The sequence below is a fragment of the Buteo buteo genome, chromosome 6 (assembly GCF_964188355.1).
Source record: "Buteo buteo chromosome 6, bButBut1.hap1.1, whole genome shotgun sequence".
Lineage (NCBI taxonomy): Eukaryota > Metazoa > Chordata > Aves > Accipitriformes > Accipitridae > Buteo > Buteo buteo.
The window spans coordinates 24,812,838-24,834,099 of record NC_134176.1 but is presented as its reverse complement, the minus strand read 5'-3'; the positions used below and the strand labels follow the sequence as shown (position 1 = coordinate 24,834,099).

Here is a 21,262-nt window from a genome sequence, read left to right as displayed (position 1 = left end):
AGAGAGTTGGGGGTGGTGGGGGGTGTCAGAATAGGTGGTCTCGAGAGGTCCCTTCAAACCTCAACTACTTTGTGATTCTGTGGTTCTGTGAACTCAGAAGCAGATGTTAGTGCCTGATTTTGCAACACATTGTGAGGTGGCAATACAGAATAATCAATTTTCTATCTTGTTAAACATTATGGCTTTGAAAAGGCAGCTAGGTCAGATGCCAGTTCACGAATACCGTCCTTCAGTATATACTCCTTGATATAGCTGAAATACTTTTCTCCTATAGTCCTGGAAGGCTTTCCAGTCATTTCCAGTGGGATCCACACTGACATATTCTTGAAGAAGAGAGAACAGATATTACCCTTCCAGTAATTCGAAGGCATCGAAAAGAAGGTACAGTCCCTCTTCCAAATCCTTCAGCAATAGTGCTTATGACCATCACTGAAATGCAAAGATGAACTGCATCTCTGCTCCCTAATAGTTATTGGTTTGTTTCAGGGCTGTGTCTCCCTAATGAAGGAAGTTTTTACTAGCTCTTTAAGTATGGGACTGTTACTCACCTGGTAGTGAATGAGGCTCTGTAAGATGTAATAAGCAGAACAGCTTTCTCTGGTTCGTGCTGCAGTTATGGGCCCTGAATTGTTTGGGGAATAAGAGAGGGCTGTGGTTCTCCATGACCTCATCACAGACATGGAGATACAAAAACCCTGGGGTAGCCTGATGTATGCTACTCGTCCTAACACCTTCCTTTTCCATGCTTTTGGTGCATGAACACTTAGAGCTGGATCCTGATTGGTGAGGAATAACAGTTCCTGGAGGAGAGGTACTTGCTTTTACTCATGCAGCAAGCATCTGGTGGAAGTGTTCTGCAGAGAGATTGCATTTAGAAATAAGAGACTAAATTGTGTTCTTTCTGTGCTTAAGACCCAGGTGAGGTATCAATTAGTGCTAGTGTTTGACTGTGTTTGGCAGTTGTCTTGGTGGGGGGGGTTGTGCTTTCTCAGTTTATACAGTGCTCAACATGTTTGTGTACTGTTGGAAGCCATTTATTATGATGGTGGCTTTTCTGGATTCTGACATCAGCCAAGATATGAACTGAGGGCTCCACTCATCTGCTTTCACTTAGGTCATGGAAGGACTGCTAGATGGGAATAACTCTGAATCTTTATTGACATACAGAGGATTTGAACTGGTGGCTTGGAGGTGAAAAGCCTCATACTGCTCAGCAGTGGCTTTTGTATAACAGATGTGAGAAAATGAGCATGGAAGCTATTTATTGCTCATGGTCCTTTTCACAGATTTAAGAGAGTAGAAATTGTAAAATGTTTTTTCAATACCAAGAAGATTTACAGCTCTTCTTCCTACACCTTCTCTGGCTGTTTTCTGTTGTTCTGGATATAAGCTTATGTGTATTATGTTAACACATTAATCAAAAGTGTTTTGGACTGTGTATAGAAAAAACAAACCCCAAATTCTTCTGCATGCAAGTGTTGGTAATTTTAGGGGCCTGATCCTAGTCCATTCAGTAAAGAGAGACATCTGCTGAATTCAGTGGGTACGAGGTCCTGCCCTGCCCTGTGATTATGCACTTGGATCTGCATCTGCATGGATCCCGCTGCAGGCTGGAGGTCTACATTTAGACATTCACACAAGAAAATTTAGCGTTTTGAACGATGCAGAATGCAGCTGTTTCCCGTCATTATGTTTCACATTTACTTAAGTCAGCAGTTACTCTTTTCCAAGCAGCGCCTTTCAACAATAAACAAGGCAAATGCTTCCAATAGAACCTCTTGATGACTTCTATTTAATTTAAATATATATATTGCAGCAGCAAATACAGCAATAACATGGAATATAAAACCCACTAACACATACTCTAAAAATGATATGTAAGTGTAGGAGGGAGAGCAAAAGAAGACGCATTTCTTCTGATTACTCATGCTGTATTTAGAGTGATTATTGTAAGTTGGAGGAGCATGCACTATATATTTTTATGTGTAATAAATAGACTTCTCACTTTACAGGCACACTGGATCTCCATCCTAATTGGAATTGGAGTGAATGAATCAATAATTAGTTGATACTTACTTATACCAAACCCAGAGGCATGCTAAGTGCTTTATAGATACCAAGTAAATTTCAAGATGATGGTCTTTATTTTCAAATCAGTAGGCAATTCAGGGAGATGAGTGTTTAGAACAGGAGACTGTGAGTGGTTCCTTGGCCAGAGAGACCTACTAAAGCACAAATCTTAGCACGTGATGGCACCAGGTAGCTAACTAGCCTTGTGGCAGCCTTTTCTGAGGAGTCTTTCCCTTAGAGCTGTTCTGCCCTAGGGAGCGGGTGGGTGAGAGAGAGAGCGAGAGACAGCGTGCAGGGATTTTTCTGGAGGCTCAACAGCAAATGGTGTAATAAAATAGATATTTGAATACAATATAATCAAAAGAGAAATATAGATAGCGATTAGATCTTGTATCACTTCAGAGGCTGGGAACCCTGCTTTCACGCAGCATCAGATGGACCTTGGATGGATTTTCCTCCTCCTTCCCATGCTGTAGTGCCTTTTATTTTGTGTAGCAAACAGAATCATGTATCTTCTCCTGATGGGTTGCAATGTTATTTTTGCCATAACACCCACCAACACACAGCAGAGGCTAGCACAGGGCACTCCAGCAGGTTCCCACATGGTGGCTACTCCTGCTAACATACGGGCTGCTCAGGCCCTAAGGTCAAGGCCCAACAGAGCAGACATGGCCTGCTCAAGATCACTAACTCCTTGAATACAGTGTCTTCTGCAAGGCTTCCAATACAGAACTGAGTTACAAATTAATCCAATCTGAATCTTGTAATAAACCTAGATTTGATTCTGTATTAGCTATGATCAGTATTGAGAAAGAATGTGCAAATTTTATTTCCCCATCCCCCCCTTTTTTCAGGAAGAGTTGTATAATCTCGGGAATCTTAGGGAGGTATGTAACATTGCGTGACTTGGATTCAGTGGTGAAATGCTAATAATTCTACTTAGACCTTCCAACAAAGAGGTACCATGATACTGAAGATCCGATATCTGGGCTATTGGGTGGAGCCTGCCAGAGGTCCCTTTTAATGTGGAAAATGCCATCTCCTGATTTCTACGGGACATATGTGTGCCTTGCAGATGGATGTACTATGCCATTTCTGTATTGGGACACTGCGATGCAGCCCAAGGAGTGTTGGCATATGGCGCTAGTAATTGCCAGGCGTAACTGGGCAAAGGAGTGTTCGTCGCCCTCCGAGGCTGCACAGGCCGCTCCTTCTTCAGAGCTGAGGTGGTGGTCTCTGAGGCCAGTGGTACGGGATGTCCTCCCGGCTGTGGCCTGGCACCCAGGCCTTGCTGTGAGCAGGGGAGGGCTCAGATAGCACAGAGCTCAACCAGTGGAGCAACATCTGTCTTCCTGCCTCACGTAAGATTAGGTTGGCAGCAGAAGTGGGGATCGGGAGTTTTCCTCTTTGCAGGTTTCCCCCGTGTTCTGCAGCATCTGAGCCTTTCCAGAGCAGGCTGGGTAGGAGTAAGCAGTGCTGACAATGAGAGTCAGGTGGGTTTGGAGTAAGGGTCCCCCTTCCTCTCCCTCTGCCCTTGTCTGACTAGGCTAGTGACAGCCTTCTGTGGCTCCAGCCCTGCTTCTTGAGATTGCTCTGAGGGGAATATTAACATCCTGTAATAACTCTGTCAGACTTATTGAGGGATTTGTTTTATTAATTCCAAGACTGGGTGCAGCGAATAGATTATAGGTTGGGCCACTTCATAGGCTTAATGAGCCCTTTCTCTGCTTACTTACTTTCCAAATCTCCTTGTGCTAATTTTTTTCTGTTCTTTGTGTTACTATTTACTGAATATCCTCAGTGCTGTATATGTCACAGGGAATATACCCGAAGTTCATTCCTGTCCATCATTTTTTGGATGATAGGAGAGGAATAGTGGCAGCACAATTTTGGATTTGGGGGTATTAAATGCATTTGGTAGCTCCCATGATGGTGTTCTGAGAACAAGACAAAGCTGAAAATATTCAGCATGCGTGCAGGTTCTTGCTCAACAAGAGAGGTACTCGCTGTGGCATGTGGTGGGTAGTACCCTGGTTTCCAGTCTCTGTGTCAGTCTTGCAGGTGATGCAGACAAAGGTGAAATACCACTTGCCTGATTTCAGTACTTTGAGCAGATAGCAGAGTGCCTGCAGTGAAACTAGTTTTTAGCTTCTTGGGTCATATGGCTAGTTCACTTTAGTGTAAGCCACAAGACTGCTCAAAAATAGTTAATTTTTGTGGTGGTCAGCATGGGAAAGTCCACTGTTGTGCATCATCATCACCAAACTCCTTGTTGTCTTTATGTCCTGATAACCTTCTAGCATTATTGCCTTTGCTGGATCTGAGAGATCTGAGAAGAAGTAGCTATGTTGGTGAATCCAGGGAAGGCATTCCTGGTGGGGAGGGTATTTCATTTAGGGGGATCCATCCAGTTACCATCCCTTCCTGATGCCTGAATCAATTAAAATAGGAAGGCCATTGGAGAGAAACCATCTCCTGTATCCCTAAGATCTGTTGTGTGAGTCACCTCCAGCTTACAAGAACATCTCTTGCTATGATATGATGCAGCCACTGAAGTGTCACATTGGTTGATTTAGTTCTTGTTAAAGTCAAGAGAAAATTGGGCTTGTAATGGGAAGCTAGTTTCAACTGTAATTAGAACATGAGGAAGCAACTGTCCATGGGAATGTAACTCTCTTGCAGGTAGCTTTTGAAAGGCTTTGCAAAGCGTGAGGCTCTCTCATCTTGAACGGAAAACTGAATTAGGATAGGAGTTTCCAGCTGTAAATGTTTGCATGGAAGCAGGTACAGAGATACCTAGGTAATCTTACAGAATTGTGAAAAAACAGGCAGAAGTATAAGCAATGTACGCTTTTAGAAGGTCAAAGGTTCTTATTTCATCTGAGCTGGGAGGGAAAGAGAAATCATCTTCCTCTTTTTACCACTGAAGATGACCTATGAAAACACAAAGACAACTTTCTATGTAACCCTGCCACTGCTCCCAATATATGAATGGCTTATAAATAGTGGTCCCAAATATTGTAGCTACAGGCAGGAAAGTCATTTAGTCCCCTTTTTCTCTGTGAGTGGCCACTTAGGTGGAAAGAGCTTTGGCACTTCTAGTATGTAACATGATGAACCATATGGCAGCTTTTGCCATTTGCATGAAACATTGAATAACAAATCGTAGTGTTTGTGGAGGAGACTGTGTACTGTACGTGTGTAACTTGGGAACACACTATCAGAGTGTCCTAGTTTTTCTATGATATGCTTTGTTTGTTCTCTGGTATCTATTCCTCCTTTACAGGAGCTATGGCTTGTTCTTGGCCCAAGTGTTGCAAGTGAATTCTAGGGCAGATGAGTGCTCTTTATAGGGCTGCGTGTGTGATACTGCTAATCAGAGAAGAGGGGGTCTGGATCTGCACCAGGCCCTGGTGAGGAACAAGGATCTCCAGAGAGGTAGAATGCTCTTAGGCTGATTTGTTCAAACACAGTCTGTATTTCTTATTCATAAACTTGTCAGCCTGTGTTTCTGACAAGAATAATAGCTTTGTTCTCATTGGATTTTTGGCCAGATTGTGTAGTACTGTATGCCCTAGGGGAGAGACAGGCTTCAGATGGGTTTTGACCTGTGCTAAAATACACTAGTTACACAAATGGCCCAGTACGAGTAGCTCAAGGATAAAATTCAAAACTGGTCCTGCTGTAGATAACTTAGATGTCTTTTCACTGTAGGCACAGGATGGCTGCCATATGCAGAGGGTCTTGATGGACCAGCACTTTTCAGTTTAGAAAAGTGGCTAAAGTAGGATGTAAGGTAGATAGTTATAATTAAGAGTGCTGTGGTGATGCTGAATAGAGAATGTTTATTCATAGTATTTTATGAAGCAACAGGCAGGGGATGCTCAATGTGATGTATTCAGCTGCAGGTTTTAAATGAACAAACAAAAATACTGTTTCACACTGCATCAATTCTAGTTGCAGAAGAGACCAGGGACATTTAAGAAGGGAAAAGTCCATCAAGGACTGTTAAACATTTTGGTCATGATGCAACCTCTACCAGTCTGTCATTGCTGGAAGCTGTTAATAAGGGTATTATGAATTTTCTCATTTCCTTTGACTCTTTCCTGAGTACCTGTGCTTGGCTACTGTCAGGGGCTCAGCCTTAGTGTCTGCCCTGCTCCATTACCGAAGCTCTTAGCTTGTGATGCCTGGCAGCTGTTACTGACGGGGTTGTCTGGGGAGAGCGCGTTTTGAATTAGAATAATAAAATCATAGAAAATGGGATTGGAAAAGGTCTCAAGGGCCAACTAGTCTTTCCAAGACAAAATCAGGTGTATCTGAAAAATTAATGAGAAATACTTGTCTAGTCTTTCCTTAATAGTCTCTGAGGCTGGTGGCTAACTCCCAGTAGCCAAGCTATTCCAGAGCCTCACTCTCTGTTGCTACCAAATTTTTCTAACATTAAAGCAAGACTTCCCTTTCTGCATCGTAAGTTTCTTCTCATTCTATCCATGGTGAATACAGAAGGCACTTTGTTTTTTTCTGCTTGCACCTGCCCTTCAGAAGTTATACAGTTATATATCTTTGTGTGCTCCACAAGACTGTGAACACAACTGGCTGAGTGGAGATGTACAGAGGTGCTGTGCATAACATCAGGGAGCAAATCCTCTATTTCCTCCAGCACCCAGGCACCTAGGATGAAATAGAAAGAAGCTTCATCTTGGAGTGCTCAGGCAATGTATCTAGGCAGTTTAAGTGAAGATCAACAGATTGTTTGGAGGGCACCAAGTAATTAAATTCCAGTTGGATTTTTGCTAGTAGTAGGCTACAGAACTGTTGACTTTTTCCCCAGCAATGTAGCCAGGGCCCTAAGGAATGTACATGAGCATATTTGTTGGGATGTGTGGGAGAGGATGGTACTTTCACTGAAAGCCGTGAAATCAGCAAGCAGCTTTATCTAAGAATAGTAAAGATACAGAGTTAATTAGAGGGATTATTATGAATTCATTTCTTTAAGATTTTTTTTATTGGTTTTTTTTACTCTTACTGGAGCTAAGTAACTCTGTGGATTGGTTTCTGAAAGCAGCAGGCATACTTAATCCGTCTATACCATGTTGATATGAAAGTACTTCTCTAAATGTCCAGGAAATTGTAGCAAAATCATAGTGGCTTGCAAATGTGTCCCCAGCTAGCTATAGCGCACACTCTGCCTGAGTGTCTTCATTGCCTGAGAGGAGAAAGCTTGGTCCCTTGTGGTAAAGGGTCTGTTTTCTTTAGTAGATATAGGATCCACTCAAACTTCATACGCTTTAGAAGGTGACATACTCAGGCACGTGTCAGTCAACCTCACATTTGACGCTGTGGAGAGGGCAGGCTGCCCTCGACATTAATGCAGACAGTATGGAGAAGAGCATTGGAGACATCAAATCACTGTTAATCATTCAGATAAGATTTGAAATCAAATCCCTTCAACTTATTTAAATCAGGAGTGCTTTAAAATCACATGGCACTTTTAGTAGAATCAGCCAAGTTTCATTCTGCCTCTTTAAGTAGTTCTTGTTGTTCTAACTCTGACATGCTAAACTGCTGTATGGTGTTCCTATAAGCTGTTAAACATCTGTCTCTTTCACTTCAGAGCTGGCTGCATTTCAGTATTGGATGAATGATTCCTATATTCACAGCTAGTAAGTGCTTTGGGATCCCAGGAATTAGCTGTGCAAAGGCACAGTACCACAAATGTCTGCAGTTCTATGCAACGTATCAAGTGAGTACTATTCCTGAGAGACTGAAGCCTAAGAGATCCTGTAGGACAAAGGACACAGAGAAATGTAATTGATTGTAATGAACTTGTTTGTGTATGTGTCACCACTTGTCTCTACTGAATAAAATCAGAAGTGTTGAACACTCCATTAACACAAATTACAGGGTCCTATTCTTCTGGAGCGAGACAATAAGGCTTACACCTGCTAGTACTGTGAATTTCTTTATGACCCCAGTGTGCAGCTCAGTGACAGACATCATAGCCTCAAATGGTCTTGGATTTGTTTCAGTGTCCTAAACATTTAGCAAATTAAATAGAATTTACTTCTGTGGCAGTTCCATTGGAATCATTGGAAGGGTACTGGGGATGGAGCCTACTACCAGAGTAAGACAAAAGATGTTGAGTAAATATGAGGGATGAAATCATGACACTATCACAGTAACTGTCAAGTCTTTTATGAATTTACTGGATCCAAGGTTTTAAGCTGGTTAACCATAAATACAACAATCTTCAAAGTGCCTATCTCCTGTCTGAGCATGGGCACTACAGGGATGTTGTGCTAATGCTTGGAATTGATCTCATTACAAAGCCTGTCTTTACCCAAGCAAATTGTTCTTAGAAGCTGTTTATACAATGTAAATGCTATTTCTTTTTATGTCACTGTAACCCTCCCAGGTGGCTTTGAACCACTGTGTCCTGAAGAGAAAGATAAGGAATCTGTACAGTTTTGCAGCAACAACACCGGTCCCTAACAGCTTGGCATAGGAGCTGAAGTAGGACCATATGTTTACCTTTACCGTAAGAGACCAGGTTAGGATGGAATGAGACCACTTGCCAAATCAGCATCTGGAATTAACACTTTGTTTGATAAAGTATCAAATTAATGAAGACTTTGCTCATTGCAATTTGAGGGGTTTCCAGCTCAGCCAAAATGCAGCTCTTCATTATATTGTTAAAATGTTGCATCAGAGGCCAGTTAAGAGGAAATCACCTGGTTCTGAGTCACCAGCATCTCTTACTACCACACCACAGGAGTCCAGGCTGGCTCGTCACGTATCTTTTGAATCATTTCACAGGCTGCCATAAATGCATCAATCTATGGTCTCTGAACTGTTTTCATATGTATCAGTAAGTCAAAGTAAGTGACTGAGAGTTCCCAACCAGTCATGCTTCTGCCAGTGAAATTGTACTTATATCCATTTTCTGTATTTGCAGCATGATGAGAGCCAAATCTGCTTTAGAAAAGCTTTTTTTAGGTGTTGGTAACTGAATGAGCTTCAGCATAAGGTCATTTTCCTGTCTAAAGGCATGATCTCCTCTTATTTGGGAGTGGGTCTCCAATGACAAAAAGATGCCTCTAAGTGTTTTAACTTTTGCCCTCCTCCCCTCCCTAGTTTCTGCCTGCTCCCCAGTCGTTTCCACACAGTGGCATTCAGGGAGAGGGTAACTAGAGAGCCCTGGAGGAGGATGCCAGAGAGCTTGAGGGAGCAAAAGAGACTGCCATTCACTTCAAGGTGCTTATTTCCACTTAACCTAGGATGCTTATGCCCAACAGCTGGTTTGGGATGTGTGAATTCCGTCAGTGGGTCTCAGTTTAACTGGCAGAAAATGGGTGTCCACAGCCCATCAAAGCAGGGTACAAGACTGAATGGACTATGGAGATGGGAGTCGAAAGCAGGTCTCTTCAGGTCAAGGTGATGTGTACTGGTAGGGCTGGTGTGCATCGAAAGTCTGTGCTGTCCTTGTCTCCAGTTGGAGAGAGAAGTGTACTCTCATCACACCTTCCCTTATTGCTAAACTTCTTGTTAAAAATGTTAGAGTTAAAAATACCTCAGATGTTTCCTCTACAGGCACGGGAATGACCTGAACTATAATAATGTTTGCTTTCTTCCTCCTGCTCCCCTTCATCCTTCTCCTTCCCCTTCCACCCCACCCAGATGGCTGGGGCTGCACCAGACAAAGGCAGCAGCCCCACTGATCCCTCTTTCAACCCAGCTATTAACATCAAAGAACGAAAGCAAACAGCACCGGCTTGCGGCTCAGCCCTTTACAAAGGAGCAATAAATGGACTCTTGTGTATAGGATAAGCAAACTCTGCCTTGTCTTTTGTTAAGAGGCAGACCTTTCTGTGTTTGAAGTGCTCTGAGCTGGAGAAAGTGGAGAAACCTCCATCTGCATGGCAGTAAGTTGCATGGTCACTGGGCTTTTTGTTAGCCATGGGTTCTGCACACTCCCTGTGTAATTGGGGAATGCTGTACCGCCTCGGTCCCTGTGGCAGGTAGGAGGTCCCTGTGGGGGAGGAAGGGAGTGCTGATGGAAGGGAGAGTAGGAACTTGTTTTAAACAGTCCTTTTGAAGACAAACCAGAAAAACATGAAGAGAATTTGAGAGAATATCTCAGATGATAGGGACTGAAGGAGAGTCAACTCAACTCCCAAAATCTGGTCACTCTGCTGATTTGCCATCTCTATCTTCAACCTTTCTTGAGGCATTAGATTTCTTCTAATTGTGGAGCCACCAGCCGTAGGGTACTGCATCAGAAGTTTCTTATTAAGGGTACCCTTTGTCAATATATGCAACTACAGTTTTAATTGTGCACCACAGTGGAGTGGCACACCACACTGCAGAGGTGTTTCGGGGTTTCCCATGAGGACTTGCATGGCAGTTTCAATTGTGTGCCACAGTGGTATTTATTGTAGGGTCTTTTGTGAGGACTGACTGGCTATATGCCATTTTTGTCTTCACAAAGAAAACGGTGCTTTCTCATGTGTGTTTTAAAATAAAAAATAAGTACTTTCACCACTTAAAAATCAGCATTTGCTAGCAGATACCACATGGGAGGGTGTCTGCAGTACAAGAAACTCCCTTTGTATTTAGTATGGGATGTAACACTAATCACCTGGGCTGCCACATAGGTTACTGCAAAAGTGTCACAGAGATGCAAACAGTGACTTCTCTGATGCAACTAGTGTATACAGAAATTGTGTTGGGTGGAGTCTTTCCAAAAAAGATACAGCAAAAAGAAAGCTAAGAGTAAAACCAGTGAGCATTGAGGATGCCTGCTCTTAGGGATATTGGACAAAAAAAATACAGGTAAAAGGAAATCCCCTTGCTGTCTGCCCTTTCTTACTTGCCACTGAGAAACTACATTTTAGAGAAGCTTGTGTAGCTCTTAACACTTCATTGTTCCCCTGTTTAACAGCTTCATGACCTGTTTAATTCATGCACAGTTAAATAAGTATTATTTCAAGCAGTGTATCAGTTACAGCCCACTGCCTCTTCTCTCATTTGCTTAATGTGTTTATCCCTTGCTCACCCTTGGTTAGCTCTTTCCTTTGCCCTTTCTGTCTGCTGATCTTTTTTATTCCCTAAACATCCCACAAGTTTTCTCCTGGAGCACAGAGACTCTGGTGAGGGTGCACGCTGCTCCTGGGTGCCCGAGGTAGCTGGGGCTGCAGCTGTGCCCGCTCCTTTGTCAGGCATGCAGGGAGGCTGAGAGGACGACATGGGTCTAGAGCTTTGTACCTGCTTAGCACAGGCTTTGGGGCAGCTGCTGGATTATCAGAAACATTTGCAGTACCTTATAGTACTCCCTTCTTCCTCTTCTGAAACGTGTGATCGTCTCTGACTGCCACTGATTTTCCCAAGCAACATCTCAAGTCCTAGCTGTGGACTTGTAAATTCTTTGGCATAGTGCTCACATTCTACAGTGGTGTTTAAGGGTCTGCTCCTTCCTTCTGCCCCTGCTCTCACCTCCTTTTGCCTTCCATCCTCATTGCATGCATCACTGCCTGACAATTGTTTTCTTTTTCTACCTAAAAATAATTACTTTCAGGCAAACTTTCAGTGCTAAGTGTCTTTCCAGGCTTGCATGCCAAAACTCCAGTTCTTAGATACAATTATGTGTTAAAACAGGAAAGGCAACAAATAACACTCATCAGATCTGACATATATGTTTAGTAGAAGCTACGGAAATTAAATGAGTTGATGCAACAGTCCCTCCCCTCTTTGTGCATTGTTTTATTTGGGTTATTACCTCCTTAGGGAAGGATGGCTTGATATATGTGTGATGTACCACAGGGACTTTTCCTCAATTTATTCTGGAGCCATTACAAAGTGATAAACAAAAAGCAACAGAAGGTGATAAACAAAAAGCAACGTGCACAGGAATCACTCACCACTGAAATGCAAGTGTCTTGAGAAGACAAGTGGCACCAGTTTCACAGCAACACAGCTGGTTTGGACAGGAAGGGGGAATACTGATGGAAATTGGAGGGGATATTTGGGGAAGGAGAATGCATTCTTAGACCTTGGTGTGTAGCGAAAGCACCCAGCATGTCATGCTCCTAGACTTGTGGCAGAAGTGGGACAGGACCTGTAGTAGTCCAAATCATTAACATATTGCTTTGAAGTCTTACTGGAAAGATGATACCTGCAGCAGCACAACTTCTGGGCAAGGTGCAAGCCTTCAGGAAAGAATGCTACGTAGGGACCTGGCCCCACTGTTTCCTCCAGCAAGTTCATTTTTTTATTTCGGAGGGCTGCCTTGGAAGGAAAATACTGATCTAGTCTAATCCCATGAGATTTCAGGGGTTCCTCCCTCATGGTGTTACGATACGTGTAGCTATTCAGAGCAAGACTAAACTTGGGATGCTAAAAAAAATTGAGAGGCTTTTTTTTAAAGCACATTCTCTGGGATTGGTGGGCTCTGCCCAAAACAAGCACTACATTCACAGATATGCCTTTTCTATGATTGATACTATCAGTTACATAGTCTTGCTCCTCTCTTGTTTAGAGGACTAATTTATTGTGGGATTTATGTGCTTGATTCTGAAAAGCGGTCTTATGTCACAAAGAGAAAAAAATACTGACTGACATTTGGTCTGAATTCAGCATCTTGTGGAAAGACAACATGTGGGACATGCAAGCCTCTGGCACTTCTCCCCCACCCCTGCTGCTGTCTGCAATGAAGGATGTTGGTTTGGGAATGATGGGCAGGAGGAATGAAAAGGAATGGGCTCTCTTCTAGACTTGGGACTATGTTGAGTGTCTTGCACCTGGTCATAAATTCACATGGCCCCTCACAAAAGGGGAGCAGGTTCTTTTCTTTTTTCTGAAAACTTGCTTGAATTTATGTGCAATAGAAACCTACTGCAGGCAGGTTGTTTTTTGTTTCTTTCTTTTGCATTTGTGTGTGAAAAACAGTAGAATATTTTAACCAATATTCTTACAGGAACTGATGTGGCTTGGTTCTATCTGATTCCAGGAACTCTCTCTCCGGACAGATATGATGGTGGATTTACTTTTACATGCACAGTGGAGAGGGAGCCAGTGCCTCCTCCCTTGCATGGCTGGGTGCTTGGCTGCAGATGGGTGGCCTTCAAACAAACCTAATTACTTCTGGTTTTGCATGAAATTGATTTCCATGCAAGGATACTGAGTTGCTGTGTGCATCTCTAATGGCTTTTTTATCTTCTCTCTCTCTCTTTTCCTTTTCTCCCTTCTGCTTGCCATGAAAACACCTCGACAGATGTCAATCATATTCCAGGTAAGTGTTGCTTTTGCTGAGCTGAAAGGCTGTTCTTTAAGGAGTGGTGGTGGGCAGTTACTAGGGGCAGAAATTTCATCCTGCTTCCTGAGAGTGTACAGAACAAGCGTTCATGCTGGACATCACAGGGTCTGGATTGCAAAGTCTTCGCTAAAAGGAGGGCTTCTTAGTTGCAAAGGTCGCAAACTTCCCTTTTCAGAGATTACATTGTGTTGGTCAGTTAAAGGGATGTTTTCTGTATGAAAATTACATTGAGCATTGCATTATATACAGTTTATTTCTGATATATAAGTGTGTAGTCTGGCATACAAATCTAGTTTGGTCATTTTCCTTCTTCTGCTGCAGTCTACTCCATTTGCTAGTCTCACTGATTACCTGTTGAGTTTCATTTCCATTAACAAAAGGTTGTTTTGTTGTTGTTTTATTTTAGGTTTTAAAAACCAGTGAGTGTCTTTCTGTCTGAATGTGAATGTGTGATCCTATTTAGGTATCAAAACTTTAATTCCTGACAGGGCACAAGTGATTAATTTAAAAGGAAGAAAGAACGTGTGCTTTATGTGCTTGTTTATTTGGGGACTTCTTCCCCAAGGAAGTATTTTACCATGGAGAACTCCAAACCTCCTTTCTCAGATTGCTCCCTCATTGCCGGAAGGATCTGAGTCCCCCAACTTCAGCTACAAGGGTTAATCGAACCAGACCACCTTACGCTGTAGTCCACATCCTGTTGCAACTGAAGCTTAAGAAACTAATTTTTACCTCACTCTCAGGCAGCTCCTCCTGGTTTATCATTATGTGAAATGAAAGTGAGAGCCCAGGGAAGCAGCTGGCATTGCCCTGGCTGGAGTGGGATGATGGGAACATCAAGACTCTTTTCCTACTCAACGTTCTGCATAATTCTTGCTAAACCTGACCTGGACCTGGAATGAGTTCTCAGTTCAATTTGCTTCTTTTCTACACTTGGATAATCAGATTTTGTGAAACACTTCGGAGAGGCACAGTCAGGGCCAGCCGCTTGGGTAATTTCCCTGCATATTTAGCCTTTTTGGCTTCTCTTGTCAGCCCCCTTTTTGTTCTGCTGAGGTCCCCTGCATTCTGTGTGCATCTCAGCTGGCAACAATGGAGATGGAAGTGGCCAAATGGCAAATGTTGTCTGGCATGCCTTGGAAAGAAAGGCTCTGTCAACCATAACATTGAATCTTTTCAGTGACCCACGGGGCTGAACATGTACCTTCTCTGCCCCAGTCTGAGGTGTTCAGGAACTCCTGTCTCTTCTCATCTTGGCAGGATCTGACAGGACATGCACCAAGGGCTCGGGGTCACAAGTCTCTCCACCACGTCCTGAAGCTGTTGGTGTCTGTGGCAGAGAAGGATGGTTGAATTGGGAATGCCTGGCCTTGCTATGCTCTACCAGTAGGACTCATGATATTATGCCATAAATGAGTGTTGCCTCTAACAATATCGGGGCCATCTCTAAGGCCTGCACAGTGTGCAGGGGATGACAGCATGACTAGTAGGGGCCCAAGCAGAGGTGGCACAACCAGTGCAGGACCATGCTGCTGTTACTGTGGGCACCCTGAAGTGGTTCATCCTTCTGCTCTCTGAATGGGCTCTTCTGCCCCACTGCCCTCCTCATAATTTATATGCTTGGATGTGCATTTTTTGTTCTTCCATCGCTCATACACATGTGGTCTTGTTCTCAGGACTGCTGTGTGCTTTCTCACATGGATTTCTACTCACCCGTGAATGTTCTTTTCCATGTGCTCTCACACTAATCTGTATGTTTTCAGTCTGACAATTACCCACACCTCATTATTTGACTCTGTAACTGTTTACTCCTATGCAGTCTAATCCCTCTGCTCAGCTCCCTCCCCCGGGGAGGACACTGGCATTGCTGCGTGACTGGGCAGCAACGTGGACCACCAGGAGGGTTTGGGTGAGCGCTTCCCTTCTGCCTGGCTGTGCAGAGGTTTCTTCCTATTTGGCCATCCAGCTATCTGTATTGTGAGGACAGAGCCCCAGGCCCCTGTCAAAATGGTTACTTTAACCATCCACTGTTTGCAAGACAAATTAGGGATTTTATGAGCTAGTGGTAACTATTTTCCCACAGGTAGCAGAAGGGCTGTAAAGAGCCCCTTGATTAACTGATTAATTTTTATTGTTGAACAGACTGGTTAGAACTAATTCCCCAGTAAGAGAAGGTAGCTGTGAATAGGCTGGGGCTGGCATCAGTGGGGACCACAGGGCTCTGCTGGGTGCAGTTCCTGCAAGGTGCAAAGAGGTTGGTCTTGTTCAAAGTAACCAGAAATGTGTAGTATGAACTTTCCCTGGCTGCGAGGTCTCTGCTTGTGAAGAAGGGGTACTCTGGGTACAGGGGTTGGTGTGCTATACTCCTTTTAAGAACCAACTGAAGATCCTGTCTGGCTTATTGCACAAATGAAAGGAGTTTGTCAGATGTTAGCCCGGCTGCCCTGCAAATGTTATGACCCCGGTTACAAAAAACCACCACCACATGGTAAGCAGCAAAGTCAAGCATTTAGAGCAGGACCCTGGAGCTGGGACTGTTGCTATCTGTACTCAGCTGGGTCACTGACTCGATGTGTCATGTAGAGGAGAAATAACTTACCTTTCAGTACTTCAGTACTCACCTCACCTTCACAATGTGCTTAGAGATCTTGGGCTGAACGTTATGGAGATTAAGAGCCTTATTACAGAGGTTAAGTGCCTTGGCTGGGGAGTGGTGTGCAGCACAGACCAGAATGGATGCCTCCGCCACCTCTGCACAATATCTGCCCCTTCCTTTGCACCTTCTATTTGCCAGTGGTCTAGGTTCTGAAAGACAAATTGTTGGGAAAAGACCAGTAGATCAAGGAGCAAGTGATATTCTTCTGTCTCACTTAGTTTTTTTTTAGTGGAAGAATATATGCAAGAGAAAGAACTAAGTATGGGTCCTTGATATTATGGTGACTGGTAGTGATACCTGGGGTGTGTTGAAGTTTAAATAGTGCTTTTCCTATTCATGCCACGCTTATCCCCTTTGTGGGAGAGATCTTCAGATGTTCATGGGGAGGAGGCTAAGAGATGAAGTTCTAGGCATTTTGCTGTTATGATTTTACTGCTGACTAGAGTTTGCACGTAACTGAATGGACACAACCCAGTAGAAATGACCTAGTTAGTTGGGGCCCTGAGGAAAAATTAGTCCTTGTTTGCCTGAACAACTCCTTCATAAGGATCCAGAGATCCTGGAAGGCACAAGCATACTAGCTCTTTTTTGATCGGTCTTTAATCTTTCAAATTCCATCTTTTAATGCTTCTTTGCCTTCTTCATCTCAGCGCTGCTGTTTTAGTCTGTCTCCCTAACTCCATGTCATAGGGTCATTTAAGCAGTACCTGTATGCTGGCTTCTGCTTCCTTGAAGCTGAACTCTGCTTTTTGGGCATGACAATGTATGAATTGTGTTTCAGCCCATTTGAAGTTTCCTATTTGCAGAAGTTTCTAGGTCAGAGTAAGAATCCACCCATGCCGTATCTTCAGTGCCACTCTCACAGGTGTTTGAAACCAGTTTGTACAGGCTTATGTTCTTCTTCATAGGTGCCACTGTTGTTTTCATTCTTGACTACCCTTTGCAAAGGCACTGCCCCCCAAATCTGATCTGAAATGTGAATGTTTTTCAGCTCCATGCACACCCATTTGCAACAACGTGGCAGTAGTGATCACTGTGGTCAGAGCAAGACTTCATCTAGCCCAGAAGCGTCTCTTTACGAAAGCAGATGCTTTGGAAGAAGTTTAAGAAACTACATTAGCATTGGTCTTGTCCTGATATACCTTTGTGGTTTCTGGTAGTCACTGTTTTTAAGGACTTTCTGACCTGATATTGCATCCAGATCGTGATGTTGTACAGTCATTGATGGACATATTTTCTCTGGATGTGTCCAGTTTTTGTTTTCTTAATCCACTTATATTTTTTAGCTTCACAGTATCCTGTGATAGTAAGTCCCATTGTTTAATCATTCAAATGTGGAAAGTACTTTCTTTCACTTGTTTTTACACCTGTTCCTTGAGAATTTCATTCAGTGACTCCTACTTGTGTTCCGACAAATAGGGAAAAAAAAAAATTCCCTGTTCACCTGCTCTGTGTTATTTGGGATTTTACCTCTTTCATATATATTGTCAGAGGTGTCTTTTTCAAGCTGAAGAATTCTATTCTGTGCCTAACAGTTCTTTTCCCAACTGTGCACCTACTTGATCAGGTGCTCTGATTTGTAGTGATACACATCTTCTTATGGGTCAGCCATAAAGTGCATTCACCCTCAAGTCTTGCTACCTGTACATGTTCTCTTGTGTGTGTGGCCATCTTTGTGAACACTTGCATGTTTATTTTCATGCTTTCAAATGCCACCATGTTTGTAGCCCTTCCTTTGTGAATACTTCTAGGAATAAGCCACATGCAATGTCAGAATACTGTTTCTGCCATGGGAGAAAGGAGATGGTATGCTTTGGTCACTATTTCTGCCCATAGATATTGGGGTAAATGACTTTCTCTTTGGCTTCTACCTCATGCTCTTATTCCTTTGATCACTCAGAGTAGGTGCCACTCTCCCTGACTCACTGCTCCCGATAATGACAAAACCTATCCTGGAATTACATAGCAGAGGAAGCAAAGGGGATGGAAAAGAGGAGGTAGCACAGCTGTTGTGTGTAATTGGATTGGAAGTGGGCCTCCGGCTACAATAACAGAACTGCACTCCCGGCTGGCCTCACTGCTGGGGCCTGCGAGGAGCCCCTTGGCTGTTGTGCATCATGGTTGAATCAAACAAAAATGACTGCTCCCCGGCCTGTGCTACTGCTTTGCCCAGTTAGAAAAAACAGGCACCATGTATGGCAGCAGCCAAGGAATCAGGTCATTGTCTTGGCAAAGCTGACCTGTCTAGCAACTAAAAGGTCTGAACTAGGCCTCAGAATGATTTTTCCTCTTCATTGCTCCATTCTTCACATCTCTCAAGACAAGGGTTTTGCTTCTTCCTCTGAGTTCCATCCTTTGGCCCTGCTGGAATGCCCTCTTTTTGGTACATGGGGACTCTTGGGGAGTCTTCCTTGGTCTTTGGGTTTTAGAAAACCTCAAGATGCCTATTTTAAGAGGGACCACATGGGAGGCAAGGGACTTGTCAGCTCTCCTGCCTGACTAGAAAAGAGAACTGCTGATGGAGCTGGGGTAGGAGGCTCAGAGGAGAAAAACAGCCTATTTTTTAAGGAATGACTGGTTTTAGGAAATTAGGAAAGGAGGTGTAAACAACAGACTCCATCACTCATCAGAGTCCTCTTCTCTATAGTAGATGTCGTTTTATTTTTGGAAGAATCCCTGGTTTTCATGATTTCTTTCTTCAGCTCTGCCGTAAAGGATTTGCATGTATATCCTGGACCAGAGGGCACGATGCCCTGCCTCAGACATACACTGCAGCTGGCCCTGTTATTGTTTGAAAGGGTCATGGAGTCTGATACCCAGGGAAGGATCCTCTGTGGGCAAGCCTGCCCCTGGGGAGAGTTGGGCTGCTGCTGCAGCCTGGCAGTCTCTCTTCCTATTCATTAAGAGCTTTTGGGCTAATCATCTGGCGGCATCATTAAAAGGGAAATACTGAGGCTGCCCGCCTTAACAGAGCAATTCAGCAGCGCACGCACACCCCCACACACGTGCACACCCCCCGAGCATGGGCCCAGTAACATGGGACAAGCTGTAATTAACTAGATGAAGGAGTCCATCTTCCTTTGTTGCTGCAATCAGTTGTCACTCTGAGCTATGTTTTGTGCTCTCCCCGCCTTCTTAGTTTTTGTGGCTTTATTTTTCCATTTTAAGTGCTAAGTACCCAAATGTGGTGCTGGGGGTGGGGACAGTGGGGGCGAGGTTCAAACTGCTTCCAAGGTTTCCTTCATTTTCTCCTCCACCCTGAAAATTGCCCCTAGTAAATCCTTAAAGATGAGGACTGCTGTTTAACTACATTGCTCTTTCATATCATTGTACTCTGAAGCTACTTTTAAAGATGTCCTTCTGGCTTCATAAGAATCCAGTGTTGGCCCTTGATACTTTGTACAATTAGAGTCACTTAATTCTACTATTTTGATATAGAAAGCAGATGGTTCACAATTTAAAAAAAAAAAAAAGTAGTTCTTTGAAATGTTACTTTGAGATCAAGGAAGATTAATATTAACCTTTAAGAAAATAATACTGATTTGGCAGTAGGTTAAAGAAATACCAAAAAACCTTCCAGACCTAAATAGGAAGAGTCAGTTGTGGCAGGCATAAATCATGGCCAGAGAGCAGAGTTTATAAGTCTGTCTGCCCTCAGCAATGGACATATTATTTTAATAACAAACCAATGGTCTGAAGCAGCAGGCCACTTTCTCTTCACATTACTGATGAAACTCTGAAGAAGCTGGGGGTCCAAAGGCTGAGCACAAGCAGATGCTTATAATTATCTAAGAAACCTGTTGAGAGTCTTCTTCCAAAGCCACGTGCTTGTCCTTACTGTCACTCATGTTTAAAGTTCAGGAATAGCAAGTCACCAGATTCCTGACTTTGACATAAAATTTCTTGGCAGGCAGATAAGAGGTTTTCCTAAACCTTTCCTGGAGTACTTGCTATCCACCATTTTTGTTCGGCTGCGGTTGTGCCCAGCCAGTAGGTTATTATAAGAATGACTAGACTGGTTTAGAAAAAGCACACAACCCCTTGACCCTTGTGGCTCATGCAGGTTTGTGTCAACCTTTTCCCAGTTCTACACTGACTGGGTTTGGAGCCCTGAGGCTTTAAGCTGCGTTTCTTGTTGAACAAATCTAAGATTAAAAGGAAAGCATGTTTCACCTGGATTTAGGTGGAAACTCAGATTTTCCTACAGGATTCCCCTGGAACAGGATGGCTGTTGGCACAAACAATGGTTGTGTATGTGGATAACGTGCTTTGGGGCCTGATGATTTCATTTAGCATCCTGCTGAAAGCTTTGCTGGCCATTATGGTTGATGCCCAAATAGCATGGTGATAGGTGTCCCCCCTGTTCTGACAAAACCTGGTCTAGTTTGCAGGTCTGAATAATTCCCACACCTCTTCCATTGGTTTGTTGGATGCCCTATTAGTTTGTTGTTGTCCAATAGCAAGTGCTGCCCCATGCCACCATGAGATGACTTTGACTTTTATCATTTGAGAATTGTTTTAGTGTCTTGTCATGTCTTGAAACTGATGTAAAGGTGAGACAATGATGTCAGTTCACGTTTTCCATGTTGATTTTACTGTGACTAATTTGGGGCCTTTGTTACACATGCTGCAAATGTCACAGATTTTGGATCTCAATGGTTGAAGGTTTTGGTTGTTAATGAAATTTTGTTGGAGATAAATACACTAATTTTCACTCCTACTTTAAATTGCAAGGGAGGAAAATTTTCAGATGAGAAAAGCTGATATGTTATTTCATTATTTATATTATTCTATCTAATAATGAATCTGGAATTCTGTTGGTGTTCTCTTTGTTAAAATAAGGATCTGTATTGATGGACAACTTAAGAGATAATATTGGGTTTTTGCTATATCTCCAAGTCCACCCCCCTTTTTCTTCCTGTTTTAAAAAGGAAAAAGTAGTCGGGTGAGGGAGGGACATTATTTTTCACTAATCTCCCTACTTCCAAGAGGTACATACAATACCACAGCTGCTGTTGTATTTCAAATTTGTCAAGAAGCAGAAAGAGTCAGAACATTTCTTAGGGAGACTCTCCTTCGCAGGCATTTGAACCAGGGCCAACCCGGGGGCCAGAACGGTGGGTACATTGGGGGGTGTTCTCACTCCTGGACTGCAGGCAAAGGCCTCTGGGCTGCACCTGGCTGATGCGCCTGACAGATAGGGCACACAGCATTGGCCTTCC

General features: G+C 43.3%; 1 protein-coding gene across 20 annotated transcripts in view; it reads left to right on the top strand.

The window, feature by feature from the left end:
• The window catches only part of NRXN3 (neurexin 3), a 1,032,385-nt gene that overhangs the window by 71,748 nt on the left and 939,375 nt on the right, over positions 1-21,262 (top strand). For 14 of the 20 annotated variants that reach the window (XR_012650705.1, XM_075030062.1, XM_075030057.1 and 11 more), the window contains one exon: positions 13,343-13,360. The exons of the other annotated variants lie outside the window; for them this stretch is intronic. Coding sequence is in view for 13 of the 14 variants with exons in the window: in XM_075030062.1 (XP_074886163.1) it covers positions 13,343-13,360 (18 nt within the window). In the remaining variant the exon portion in view is untranslated. The remainder of the gene's footprint in view (positions 1-13,342; positions 13,361-21,262) is intronic. 20 annotated transcript variants of the gene reach the window in all.